At 44.6% G+C, this 15,245-nt stretch overlaps 1 protein-coding gene across 4 annotated transcripts in view; it reads left to right on the top strand.

The window, feature by feature from the left end:
- The window catches only part of runx3 (RUNX family transcription factor 3), a 49,473-nt gene that overhangs the window by 15,992 nt on the left and 18,236 nt on the right, over nucleotides 1–15,245 (top strand). For all 4 annotated transcript variants that reach the window (XM_080042875.1, XM_080042874.1, XM_080042873.1 and 1 more), the window contains exons 3-5: nucleotides 2,549–2,790; nucleotides 3,560–3,716; nucleotides 5,253–5,357. In XM_080042875.1, the coding sequence (XP_079899001.1) occupies nucleotides 2,549–2,790; nucleotides 3,560–3,716; nucleotides 5,253–5,357 (504 nt within the window). The remainder of the gene's footprint in view (nucleotides 1–2,548; nucleotides 2,791–3,559; nucleotides 3,717–5,252; nucleotides 5,358–15,245) is intronic.

The following is a 15,245-nucleotide window of genomic DNA, read 5'->3' as shown; positions in this document are numbered from 1 at the left end:
TAAATGAAACGTTGATTGACTGAATTTCAATGCATTTCTAAATGCGCTTCAAGGAAAATCAGTTTGACTGGTTAAGTAGCCTATTTATTTTATTGTTACATTTAATGTTTGCATAAATGAGTTTAAAGCATTGTTCATTTATAATGTTTAGGGGAATTTTGATTTTTTTTTTGTTACCGCAGGGCTGGCCGAGATGTCTAAATTAGATTTGTTAGAGGTCAAATCGCCTTATCTTTCAGACTTATGTTTACTATTATACTCAATAATAAACGCGGTAATTGCTCTTAAACACGACGCGGTACAGTATTTTGAGCGATGTTTGAGAAGGTGTTTGTAGCCTACTTTGCAATTTAAGACACAAAACAATTAACCAATGAATTCTAACGTATTTTGTGATGGAAATGTTAACTCTACTCCATCACATGGCATAAAGATATCATTATTAAACGAATAAATGTCGATGCATTTATAATAACCACATTTCTTAACAATAATTAAGATGATTGTGATTCAGGAAAAAAAATCCAATTTAGGCTATGGCCTGTGTGAAAAGAAGAGTTTTGCGAGCGTACGCCTCGCAAAAGGAATTCGTTCATCTGGTTTGACTAGTCGAAATTAATTCAAATTTCCGACTATCTCAGATTAAAGTTTCATTTTCTCTGCAGATGTGAAATGTATGCCTCAGACAGCCTGAGGCTGAGCTGACAGCGATTGAAAAGGCAAATGCGCCAACTAGTGTCAGAAAGCAGCATGGCGGGGTGTGCCGTCATTTAATGTAACCCTCAACATTTCAGGTTTCTAATGAACGCACGCACGCACGCACGCACGCACGCACGCACGCACACACACACACACACACACACACACACACACACACACACACACACACACACACACACACACACACACACACACACACACGCCACTCTGTCGTTGCGTTTGATGTGGGGAAAAGCACGTTTGCCTGTTCGCTTTAATGTTCTTAATAATTCACTCCGGCAATTAAAGTGATACGGATCTGTATTTTAAACCCATAATTTCACATGATGAAAATGTTATATGCTACCTGGAAAGTAGGTGTGAGACCGCCAGACATAAAAGCTTTTCCATATAAATATGAGTCAAACCACAGGCCTGTTCAGTCTAAATCCCTATTTTAGATAAATCTTCTCTCATAAAAGTAGGTCAGAGAAGGTGCTGTGACAACAGTGAGACGGGGATAAAGCTCGGCACCTTTGTGTATATCTAATTAAATCAAGTCAACCGGCACCCTCAATAACTAATCGTTCACAACAACACAGAGGTTGCTTTCACTAATCCAAAATATTTTTTACAAATCGGCTACTTAAATCCAACACATTAACACTCGTATAAGCATGCCATCGGTGCTTCCTGTAAATGCTGTAATTTAAAAATAAACTTAGTCCAAATATTTATTTTGATGTCGTTCTGTTAAAACTGTGTGTACCTTTTATTTTTCCTTAAAAAAATCTTCTGTCCCTCATCATGTTAACGTCTGTCTACGCCGTATAAAACACAAGCAGAGAGAAGAGCACAGATATGTATCAATAATTCAGCTCGTGTGTAACAACAGTGCGGGGCTGAAGAAGTAGCAACGTGGAGTTTGATTGGTCTGGTGAAAGCCCAACCCAGCAGATTCATTGGTGGAAATCATCTCCACACTCCCAACCACTAAACACTAAAATGACTCGGGTAAAATAATATCGCAGCACTCTGCACTCCGTTCAGCCTCACGGCTCCTTCTCGCGCCCTGTAACCCTGCGCTAAAGGATAACTTTAAAGGAAACTCCACTGGAGCCACAGGACAGCTCCTCTCATGCCACAATAACGTGGGTGACTTTTCCAACCAGGATAAAGTTGCGAGAACTTTTTTACGCAACAGAAGGACACTGTTGCACTTCCACTTGAGTTTGATACGATTAGTTATAGGCTGCGCTTTGTTTTCTTGTTTCCAGTGTGGTGAAATCTGAAGGCGTCTGGCAAAGTTTGACTTTGTAGTCTATTCGTTTCTTTCAAAAACCTCAGCCGAGACAGACACTCCGCTGGACTGATACACTTTTTGCATCGCGGCTGGATTACCTGATTACTGCCAACAGATTGTCACTGATCGGCCATACATTATTCATTGACTGAGTTGAGAGTTGGTAGAGTGCGGTGTATTTTGTGTACACGCGGCTGAGACTGTCCCTCAAGTGTGCGACAGATAAGGGCGCCGATAAAAGTTCACCACTGACAGACTTTGGAGATTTTGTGTTTGCGTCTTTGCTGCAGTCAGTGAAAAACAAAGGAACCCTGATGTTCCTCGGGCTAACACGTCCTGTGCAGATGATCTAGCTCTCAGTCATCAGCGCGTGTTGTTTGTGTTAAGGCAGCGAGGCTCTCTCTCCCCCTTCAGACTTTAGTGCGCTCTCGCCTCCATCCTGTGCGCTCACACAGTGGAACTCCTGAGACCAGCAGCGTCCGCTCCTCTGATACTACCCCAGTCAGGTGGCACTGACCCAAGCTGTTGTGATGCATATTCCCGTAGAGCCGCCCACCACCAGACGGTTCACGCCGCCCTCCACGTCCTTCCCCTGCAGTAAGCTTGGAGACGGCAACGGGGCCATGTCCACCCCGGGGCCCCTCAGGTCAAGACCGGACACCAGGAACGTGGTGGACGTCCTGGCGGACCACGCGGGCGAGCTGGTCCGGACCGACAGCCCCAACTTCCTCTGCTCCGTCCTCCCGTCTCACTGGAGGTGCAACAAGACGCTCCCCGTGGCTTTCAAGGCAAGACACATGGCTTCTTCTTATCATTTAATAGGCTATATTTTCATGACACAAACTGTGTTTTTTTTAACTGCGGGAAATACATGAGAAAATACAACAACAAAAAAAGTCTGATTTAAATAGATTTTAAGGGGGTAATTTAATAAATAAGAGGCGTCTCTTGAAGTTGTGCTTTTAGGTTTCTTTCTTCCTTTTACTTATGTGTGTGATGTTAAGGTATTTAAACACATAGATAAGCTCTGCTTTTATTGGCTTTAAACGGCATTATTCAAAATAATAACACACTTAACAGTCCTAGAGAGTGTTACAGATAAGAAATTACAAAAATTCAGAGTAAATAAATCTGAAATCATTTTTTCCATCATCATAATTTTATGTAGGCCTATTACATATATTATTTTGATAATTTAAAAGCTTAACATTTGTCTTACACCGGAAATATTACAATTTGGATTTGGATCAGATCTGATGCATTATACAAATAAATAACAGTAATAGAGTAGGTAGGCTGATAAAACACGTTATATACATTTTAGAATATAATTTCTATTTCAATGTCATTAGTCTACACTGGAGGGTGTCTTTTTAATGTAACCTCCCAGATATGCAACTTGTGCAAATGGTTTATCTTTGACATGGTAGTGAAATCTTAAAATATAGCCTAATTCCTCATATTATGGGATCCGGATGCGGTTTTACGCGCGCAGTGTGTGTGTAGGTTACACTCGGTTTGGTGAACCAGAGTGACCGGCCGCTCTGTGTCTTGCAGGTGGTGGCCCTCGGCGATGTCCCCGACGGGACTCTGGTCACCGTTATGGCCGGGAACGACGAGAACTACTCGGCCGAGCTGAGGAACGCTTCCGCCGTGATGAAGAACCAGGTGGCACGCTTCAACGACCTGCGCTTTGTGGGCAGGAGTGGACGAGGTGAGCTGAAATTATCTCTCTCTCTCTCTCTCTCTCTCTCGCTCTCTCTCTCTCTCTCTTTCTGTCACACACACATATACACCCACACCCACACAAACTTAGGCCTGCACACATGGGACAGAGAGATTGGCTCAGACTGCCTGGAATGCCATTTGCAGCAACGTTTGGAAACGCGCTTATAATAATACGATGGATCATATTTCTGCGTCTAAGTGGAGTCGCGACTGACATCTGACAGCATGTTATTATTTTTGAGTGAATGTGAACAATTATTGGACGTCTAGGTCGCCAAATATGTTGCACAGACGCGCACATAGGAAACGCTGATGCACTCAAATATAGTCTGTATTATATTTTTTTTATGTAAATGTTGGCCTGGCGTGTGTTACAGAGATAAAAACTGTGAAAGTGGAATCGCTTAGGTACGGGTATAATGCAAGTGCCCACACTTGTGCCAAATGACGTCCATGGGTGTCATCCAAAACATCTGGCCTGCGTCACGATGAACAGTTGCGACGTGGCTGTAATTTTATTAATCCAAATTAAATAAAAATAATTCTCCACAGTGGTGTAGATCTGAAAAATATTGGGGAAAAAAATACCACTTCGAATGTAATGTCCCGGGGCGATTTGTCAGACAATCGCCGCCACCAACAAGCGTATAGCCTGATATTTATAATGTGCATTGTGTCTAATTACTGTAATAATAACAAGAGCATAGCCTACGTGAACAGGCTTGTTTTCATGATGGACTGTTGTTGGTAAATGCACTTCTGTTGAGCAATACTGTGTTTGTGCTATAGCCTATTGAGTGAATCAAAACTACAGATACACAACAATGCCCCGAATTACATTTAATTTTAATAATAGCCTTATTGCTCACCCAAATCCTCAACTAGGAGGGAATTCTCTGCTTCCTATCAGTGCCATTTATGGCCTCATTTCAGCTTACATTTTTATTTTAAAATAACTAGCCCTACTATTTGATGGGTCTCGTCTCCATAAAAAATATTACAACAAAGCAGCCCATACCTTTCATTTTTGTAGACAATTACCCCACCCGAGAATTGGTTTTCGTCTGTCCTCCCACGCCGTCTCTTTTTAACAAGAGATGCCTTTCTCAGAGCCGGGGACCAGCACCGGACTCCGCTGCACTAGACAGCTCCGCTCCACCCCCACACCCTGCACGGACTTTCATGCAGATGGGAGCAAGATCCTGCCTTGTTGAACAATAAACTATCGCTGTAAGCCCTTTCGGACAATCTGGAACACATTTGCCCAATAATCTAAATCATACCCGCAGTCAGGCCATCAAAAGAGGTGGTCTCTGCCTTTTTTCTTTTCTTCCTGCACTTAATTCAAAGGCTGCATCGGGACAAAAGCCGGTGATGATTTGAAGTTGAACAAGCGAGGTATTGTTGCAAACAAGAGGAGAAATAGTTTACAGATCACTCGGAGAAAATTATTTTCTATTTCTATTAATGTAAAACGCCAGGTCTTTTCAAAACTCTCACGGACATGTTGCCTGTGCTGCAGGAAAGAGCTTCACTCTGACCATCACCGTGTTCACCGGACCGCCTCAAGTGGCCACCTACCACCGCGCCATCAAAGTCACCGTGGATGGACCCCGGGAACCGCGAAGTGAGTACAAGCACGCACACACACACGCACTCACCCACACGCCCACCAACACTACTATTGTTGTTGCTAAAGTGCATTGCGGTGTTATGTGAATGTTGCAGAGCCACCCGGTTAGCCTTAATCTTGGATCTGAAAGTGGTGGGTGTCATACGTGCCGAAAGAACTGCGAGTCATATAGGCTAGATAAAATATGATAAACCAACACTGTGTGTGTGTGTGTGTGTGTGTGTGTGTGCGTGCGTGCGCGTGCGTGCGCGCGCGCCCTGTGCATAAACCACACTGCACAGGTAGAAATATATTCACACGGTCACATATTCACAAAATTCGGTTTCCACATGATTTATTTTTGGGTTTTGGTGTGAGGATCAGCATTAAGACTAGGTTAAGGTTGGGGTTAGGCATGTAGTGGTTATGGTAAACCTCTAGAGAATGAATGTAGGGCAGCACAATGTCCTCACAAGTATAGTAGTGCAAGTTTGTTTGTGTGTGTGTGTGTGTGTGTGTGTGTGTGTGCGCGCGTGTGTGCGTGCGTGCGTGTGATGCAGGGGCATGGGGAAGGGCCCAGTCAGAGGAAACTGTAAAGCATATTAAGACATAACCCAAGACCACTAAGAGGAGCTGAGTGTGTCTCCAAGCCGCAGGTGGCTCAGCTCAATCGACCCCCTCCTTCCCCCCTCCCCCTCTTCTTCTCTCTCCTCCTCACCCACCCCTCACCTTCCCCAGTGCTGGTCAGAGGGTCCGTACCACATAAGTGGCTAGTTGATTTAACACAGGGCAGACTCAGGCCACTGCTAGCCCTGGCAGCGAGGCCCTCCGCGTGCTAAAGCTGTTAGCGCCGCCATTCACCCCGCAGCTGCATTCTCATGTGGTTGAATGCTGCTGGTGTGCATACATGCACATAGGAGTATGACTTTCACTCGAGCTCGAATGTGGGTTAGAAGAGATGGGTAGGATTTCATGATGTACCTACGGAAGGCACAGTGTTTATACTAGTTTGAAAGTCCAGGGTTGTAGACGTCTCTGAACAGACTTGTGCTCATGTCTTTGGAGGGCAGATATTTGGGACGGGGTGCAGTTAGCCCAGTCAAAACAGACCACAGCAGGGAAAGAGAGTTGCTGCAAGTGCCACACGAGGGGGATACGGCTGGCAGAGATTTGAAGTTATTTGAAGAGGCATTAAAAGAGAACAGTGACTTCAAAGGAGGGAGGGAATAGATAATAATAAACACTGCATGTGTATGTGTGTGTGTGTGGATGGTTTCAATTTGATCTTCTTTAGTTAAAAGAAGGGGAAAAAAAGCCTAACGTGTGTGTCTGTGCATAAATGCGTTCTCATGTGCATCTGCGAGTGCCTCGACTTGAAATAACTGTGTACATTAAGGTTGTCTCCTGTCTGTCTGTCAACATGTCACGGCTCCAGCTGAGGCGTCAAAGTGGCCGTGCTACTTTTACACTGGCGCTAGGTGCTATAAAGTGACACTGTTTAATATAGGGCAGGGGGTATTTAGGGCTCCATTAAACTCTGCTGCACGGCGCTGAGAGGAAATTTATATCATGGTAGAAAATAAACTTCTGCAAAGGCTGATTTAAAATAAAAAATAAAAATCCAATTGCGAATATGATTTCAATGTGTGCTAACTGGATCCTCCTACAGCTTAACTCCATGGAACCAGAGGGTCTTTGATTTGTGTAAATGTCAAAACGGCTAAAAGACAAAGCTTATCTGGAATATGAATAATACATCCAGTTAGTCTACAGTGAAAACAGATCCAGTGTCAACCGGAACATTCAAACAGCTGATTGCAGTTTATGGAATAACTGTTTTTTAAAGGCAGCACATTAATACTGTTCATTATAATGGTTTGTATGAGCTGTCAGATCCGAGGTTTGGATGCGTTTTCAGTCTGTGTCAGTGTATCGAAGGACTCATAGCCTCAAAATAGAAATCGCTTGCGAAATGCGATAAAGGACCTCTCATATTTAAACAAGAAGCACATTCTAAGGGTATAATATCAGTCAAAGCACAGGAACACACACTACCATTCAGACATTATTAGGGTCATAAAAATAATCACATTCTTCTCTAACCACAAGGCTCCACATTATATCGGCTGTGCAATGTTTAGAGCCAGAGCTGAGAGGCACTTTTGCCAACACATAAAACTAACAGCATTTTTTCATTACAAATCTAATCCTCAGAGGCAGTTATATATTCCAACGGTGCTTTGATCCCAGTCTTTTTTTTCTTTTATCAATGCCACAGAAGTTGCTTTTACATCTCGGCTTTGTCGCTGGTGGAGTGGAGACAGCCCCGAAGCCAGACTTGGCCTCGCTGTGCTCACCTGTCCGCAGGCTGGCAGGCTGGCAGGCTGTGTGTAGCCCGGCCTGCACGGGGCTTTTACGGCCTGTTTGTGTAGGGCCTGCATTTGCATGGCTGGCAGCCGAGCCACGGCAGGAGCTGGCACTGAGGGAGGGAGGGAGGGAGGTTTTTATTAATGTTTGCCGGGAGAACCTGACGGACAGGACTGCAGCGGTGCCTCACCTGTGGCGACATATCAGAGAGCACCATGCCTTCTGACAACACTTGTGATAAGCGAGCACACACACACACACAAATGTTTACACTATAATGTATTTTCACATGCCCACACACACACACACACACACACACACACACGTTTATGAAAAAACACACACAGCCTTGTTCAGTTCCCCAACACAAAGTAGTCAAAATGTGCAGCTAAGTATTTTTGTCACCCTTGCCGCGGATTTCCTCATCACACATCCGGCGTTCGTCATCTTCCCCCCCTCCCCTGATCTATCCGTCAGACTATATGATCAAACTTATGCTGTGGCCAAACCAAAAGCAAAACTCTTGCAACTGAAAACTCTCCTTCCACAACTGTCAGAGCAGCAGCTTTAACAATACAACCGCATCCAAGCAGCAAGAGAGAGCACAGCGAGTTACAAAAGAGAGAAACACAAGAAAAGGAAAGCAGATGACTTAAGTGTTTGGACCCTCCCTGATTGTTGCGGCCATAAGATGCCTTGTCCGCTCACACACTTATTGCACCCTGCAGGGTTGTTCTCACCAGTAAATCCAACAAGTATAGTTTGGGTGCTCTTCTCAGTTCCTCACTTACATATGACATCAGCCACTGCCTATTTACCCACGGGGGAGGGGCTGTTTGTATTTCTGTATCTCTCGACCTGAAATGAATCAGTCCCCGGGAAAGAAAAGATGAACTCACCGCAGGTCAGGCTCGCTCAGAGAGATCAAAAAAGGGATGGAAATATTTTGAGCTTGCGAAATGATGTTCAGAAATAATTTTCACAGCGTTGGGGGAGGGAGGGGGTGTCAACTATTAGAACCAAAACATTTATAATCATTAGCATAGATCCATTTAATGTGTGACTACATTAATAAAAAAAATGACATTTATGAATCTGCAGAAAGTTTGCACAGATATCATTTAGATATGTTAGAAAGATACAAGACAATTGAAATTGTGCGTGCGTGTGTGTGTCTGTGAGGGGGTGAGAGAGATTCAGAGATGTTAAAATTGCAAGGAATATTTTAGAGCTGAATTTGACAGGGGAATCAGTAAGAAAAGGTTTTAAACCTAGTGGAACAAAATCAGCAAATGATTCTGTGGTTTATTATTCATTCACATTATTTGCTGAAACTATCTTTTAGCCCCCATGTGTGCCTTTGGGTTGAGACGGTTCATTGAGGATGTGGAAGCTTGTGGCACGGTGCCTCCGTGAGGTCAAAGTCGCAATTTGTATGATAAGACTTGAAATGTATACACATGAATACACCCTAACCACAACAAAAATTATACTGTGTTCATGCAATATCTGCATACACTGAGAGGGAGCTCACACAGCTTTTCACCCATGGGCCCACACATCCACCGAAATCGCACAAGTGCTGTCGTGTTTTGTTGCCTCTGTTTACTCGGCTGGGTGTGTTCACACAGCTCTAGTAGGAGAATGGTGGGCGTAGGAGGGTGGGGGGAGTCGGGGCGGTGGGGTAGCATGTTGGAGTTGGCGAGTTGATTTTATTTGCATTTGGCACACAGACTGTACAAAGTATGCAAATAGACAAACAATGACATTTGCTGTGTTATTTTTCCTGAGATATTGCAGTCTCTGCAAAGTCAACAAAAAAGATGGCATGCATGTTGTTGCGTATGTATTTGCGTGTGTGGGTGCTCAGCTCATACACCTGCCAGGTGCGTCCATCTCTTTTAGTCGACCACGCCCATGCTCCACAAATCACATGAAAGGCTCTGCTTTGCTGCGAATTGCTCTCTCAAAGGCCACTTTGATGTTTGAAAATGGAGATGGGTGTCTTTGAAAGAAAGGCCTACAGGTGAATCAGTGCCAGGGGAGGGGAAAACCAGTGGCATGTCTGATGCTGGGTGCTTTCCTGACTGCTAATGGCTCGCCATGACTCCCAGATGTATAACCTGGAGACATAGTTGCCTACGCATTGCACACAATCACACACACATGCCTACAAACAGTGGCTAGAGTCAACCATCAAACTTATGACCAACAAATTAACGATTTGGTTAGGAAGACAGTCTGCCCTAATAACCAGTGACAGCCAGATTTGAACGGATAACGTGGGGATTTTATAACTTCTTCAAAAAAATATGACACTCAGTGGCGTCTGCCGTCGTTTGTGGTGTTTCTCTTGCTTGGGGTCAGTCCAGACGCGTCACACATGGCCTCAGTGATTAGAATTGGAACAAATATTGGCCAACTGATAAATCCAGTGGAATGAAGCAGTCCACACTGAATAAGTTTGGACTGATTTCAGAGAGGAACTTGTGTGTTGAGGCCCAACACTCACCAAACTCTGAGGTCAGAGGCTTGTGATGAGGACAGTGCCCTCCAGTAGTTATGCAATATGTCTGCGATTTAAAGGCAACCAACAACCCTCCATTGTTAATAAATTATTTTGTAATTTGACATTTGTATTTGTTTTTAAGTTCCATATGGATGAATTTGAGACTTTTGCTGTCAAAGTAAAAGCGAGATAGGACAGACATGAAAGCATCTGTAATATAATCTAATTTTGTTGTGGGAGAGTAAACAAAGGACTGGGATGGAAGCTCTTTGACCACTGTTGCCACCTTAACCACATCTAGAAGCCTTGAGGCCAACTCCCTTTGAGGGCTACACACACAGACACACACACAGCTGCTGGTAATCCTACTCAGGCTTTTGTGCTAAGGCGTTCCTGTGAAAGCAGAGCTAATTAGTCTAAATACCTCAACTAGACTGAGATATATAAACAAAGAAAAATATACCCACAAGTCTTTTACTGGCCCTTTTTCCTTCTCTTCTCACCTTGCTGCCTCTATTTGCTCTTTGGCATGTTTGCTGTAGTGGCAATGCTCAAGTCTGTGCTAAAATACAGGGGGAGAAAGAAGAACATTGTCTTAAGTTTTCAAACGGTGCAATGTCTCCTCCTCGGGCCAGTTGATGACTGCCAGAGACACGCACAATAGCCCGGGGTGAAATGCCCTTTCTTTTTCCATTAAGAAAAAAATAATAATTCCACCCCATATTTGCTGACGTCAGAAAGAACAGCAGGACCTATTACCGAATTATTTACAGAGAGGGCCCCAGACAGCACTGTTAATTCACTGCGATGATGCAAGCAGAAGACATTTTCTCAGAATCTCTGACGAGCTCGGCCAGCGTCGCTACCCCGGCCTCTCTCTCCCTCTCTCCGTCTCTACGCCTACTCCCCAAAAAACTCCCCTCTAAACTCCACCAGCCAAGCGTCTTTCCTGTTTACCTACCTATGAAGGGAAGTAAAATGCCCACTCTGTGTTCTCACTCTTCCTTATTTACACTGACCCATACAGGAGGGAGCCATTACGACCTTTCAGCCGTAATTCAATAAAAGTTCCGTTCTGCATTTAGAAAAATAAATGGCCCATGAGTGGAGGAATATTTTCACCCCCGCTGCATTATGACAATAAACCGTTTTCTGTGTTGGGGCAGTGGTGACTGGAGGGAGGATGGGGGGGGGCGGTTTTTGTGGGAAGAAGGCACCTGCTGGTTACTGGAAAAGACGCCGTGTACCACCATCCTGCGGTTCTGGATATTTATTTCCTCAGGCCTTAATGCTTAGGAACAGTGAGCAAATAATAGGTGTAGCGAGATCTTTCTTTTGCTTCCAGGAGTGGAGAAGGTTGTAATCCTCAGAGTAAACACAGAGGGAAGACTTGGCTCTTAAAAATAGGCTGCAAACATCACAGAAACAGAGAGGTCAATCTTTGTAACCTCAACACTACAGGCAACAGCCCACTAACAGCGTAACCTGTAGTAAAGTATGTACAGTGGAAAATTCACACATTTCACACATTTAGTTTGACCCACCTGAAATATCATTTGTTATTCTGTGGAACTGTGTGTGTGTGTGTGTGTGTGTGTGTGTGTGTGTGTGTGTGTGTGTGTGTGTGTGTGTGTGTGTGTGTGTGTGTGTTGGTTCTAAAGGGGCAAATGCACACTTGTTGCACATTATTGTGTGTGAGCTATTATGCATAGAGGTGTGAATGCAGAGCCGTTTGACACATCTGCTGGCGTTGCATTGATGTATGTGACAGCGGCAGTTTGCTTTCCTTTCCCACAGCCTTGCGAGGCCCCCCACCTCTCGTCCTGCTTCGAACAACCTGGCTACCAAATACACACAAACATGCACACGTATACGGTCACGTACAACAACCCTATTCACCATTAGTGCTAAAATAACACACTCGAAGCAGCGTTTTGCTTTAATATGATCTGTCACCAGATTCAGATAGGCTTTTTCTCGTGCTCGACAAGGCCAAAGAAAAAGGGAAATCTACAAAGTCTGTAGGCAAGCAGCCAAAAAAGGCCTGAAAAACAGCCCCGCTCATATCAACCCCAACATGCCTCAACCCCCGAGTAGGAGACATTCACACTCACACACACACACACACACACACACACACACACACACACACACACACACACACACACACACACACACACACACACACACACACACACACACACACACACACACACACACACACACACACACACACACACACTATGGAATGATGGAACAAAAGAGGGATGATTGCTCTCAACTTGCTACGGGTCTTGTTGTATTGTTAGAGAATCCGGGTGCATTGGGTCTTATTTTGGCACCCCTTCACTCTCTTTGCCTGCCTCAACCTGCCTCGCTGTAGGGTTGTCCTTGTGTGGCACTGCTTCTGTTCCACACACACACACACACACACACACACACACACACACACACACACACACACACACACACACACACACACACACACACACACACACACACACACACACACACACACACACACACACACACACACACACACACACACACACACGCACACACGCACACACGCACACAGAAACAGACACACGCAAAGAGTTTTATCCCCTTATCAGAAAAGGAAGGCTGCGCTCTTTGCTCAAACAGTCTCATGTAGCAACTTCCGCTGTGTGCAGCTTGTTTTCAGGCCTGCAAAGGGGATTTTCACACTGCTGATGTCCCCAGAGAGACTGATGCATCTGCCTTGGGGACTAGACAATCCCCTAAGCTGTGGTCAGAAAGCCTGAACTACAGATAAAAATTGTGTGCCAAAACTTTTACTGACCTCCTAAAAGCTTAGATGGAAATATTTTGTTTTTCACAAAACCCCGCCTTGTTATTGTATTCATTGCTGCCACTCACAAATGAATCTGTGTGCATACAATCCGGGGTAATGATATAGTAGTAAAACTTAATGCATTCATACCGAAAGTGTTAGAAGAGTGTTATGTAAATGAGTGTAAAGTAGTGTGTGGCTAGCATCGACTCATTTAGGCCCAGACGAGACAGCCACAATCACCAGCCAAGGGTAAAAGCCACATCCTTCAGGGTCAGCCTCAAAACAAGAACTTTGATTCGTCCCACTGAAAATACCCAACTGTGTGATTGGTGGCCTTGGGAAACACGGTGCCAAATACACTTCTGCAGAGATGCTCATTGAGCCGCGCTATGGTGCAAATAATAGAAAGAAAAGGGAAGTGCGAGAGAGAGCGGCGAAAAGAAGCAGGGTGGGAACGAAAACGTATGGGGGTTCAGGTCTGCTAGAGAGGAGGAAGAGGAAGACAGGTGTACAAGACTTTGCTCAACAGATGGTGAAACGTCCCCAGTGTCTGTTGAGGGCGAGCGGAAGTGTGCTCGCAGGCAAGTAGGCCTCGCTGCAACATATGTTCAACTGTCACCCCACATTGCACTGCAGTTTCAAACGTGAGATAAGGAGGCTGCTCTTGTGTTCACATCTACTTTCAATACATTAACACAAAGCATTACCTTTACTAAGAGGAAAGCTAGATGCATTTCAAGTTGTGGTACTACCGCCTTGACTCATCAACACAACAAAAGCTCATTCAAACATGTTCTAACCCTACACAACGTCAGCTGCTATCACAGCAGCCTTCCTATTCGAATCACACAGCCCAGACATTTTTGTATGTAATCCTATAGCGCACTTACATAGACTCCACAGTCCAGACATAGTTTTCAGCGTTAAGTTTGATACCTGCAGTCCAAGTCAATTCAAGTCTGTTATCAGGGGCCTATCAAGTCCATTTATATGTCGAATACAAATATTTACACTTCAAATATATTCAGTGCAGACTTGGACCGGGGCCAAAGCACGTATTGCCCTTTGCCGTCTAGATAGAGTTTCACGTAGCCCCTGGAAAAGCGCCCAGCCCTTTACTAAAAAGAGCTTGTGTTTAATGTGTCTCCCTTTGGACGGGAACATATGTTTCTTTCTTTCAATGGAGACAGAGACAAACAGACAGAGAGAAAGAGAGGAGAGAAAAAGAAATGATGGGGATTTAAGGAAGGAAACAGGTCATATTGGGTGATCGTTCAGCTAGGGTGTCAGTGTTTAAGGCTTGACTGTCACCTTACTGAGCAAACACTGTCTCTGTGTTGAGCTGACATATGCTTTGTAGAGGGAAGGCAGGGCAAGACTTGTGGAGTTGGCTGTTCATGTGGTCTGGTCTTAAAAGCAGCGGGTGCCTTCTCATGAAAAATATAACTTCATACTTTTCAGATCACTTGAAGCTATCTCTGTGCGCTTCAAAAACAAAGCAACATTTCCAGTGAGTCTGCACGTAGATAAAACACGATCAGGAAATAAAGAGGCACATACGCACACAAAACAAAGCGGAGCTGAGAAAGGCACACCCGTTTCTTCAAAACACAGCCACCGCCTTTCAGTACATCGTTAATGCCAGACATTTTATATCAAGCATTTTATTTGTTCTGCATAGACTTCCATAATGCTTTCAGATGATGCGACCGCTACTCAGAGAGGAGGCTAGTAAATCTACAACCTTTAGCATCCATTTCGGCTCTGGGTGCATATTGAGCGCTGCTGTTTAGGCCTCATGTGTGCATTGGCCCCCATCTCCCAGCTCTATCTTGTGGTTATGATATCATAGAGAGAAAAACAAGGGCCTTCTCTCCTAAGTGCACCCTGACACATTAAATATTCATCCGACCACAGAAACCCCTCTGAAATGGGGATGGTGTGCAACGCCGGCACCCCTCTGGCCCCCGGCCCTGCAGAGTAGAAGTCAAATGTTGGCGGTCGGAGCAGACACACTGTGGCTACAGGCAGGGTCAACCGGCCAAAGACAGCGCATTAACACAAAGTTTAACTGGAAGACACAGGTTCAGTCTCTCTGGTGCTACTTTTGCAGAGGCTGGAGCTATTTAGATGGACATTACAAACTTATTTTCTTAGTGAACAACGCTGTATTCTTTCAACAAGAATCAATGTGCAGTGAAGCGACTGG

Source organism: Ammodytes marinus (assembly GCF_949987685.1).
Source record: "Ammodytes marinus genome assembly, chromosome: 15".
Classification (NCBI taxonomy): domain Eukaryota; kingdom Metazoa; phylum Chordata; class Actinopteri; order Uranoscopiformes; family Ammodytidae; genus Ammodytes; species Ammodytes marinus.
The sequence above is the reverse complement of the archived record's forward strand: the minus strand, read 5'-3'. Positions and strand labels throughout refer to the sequence as shown.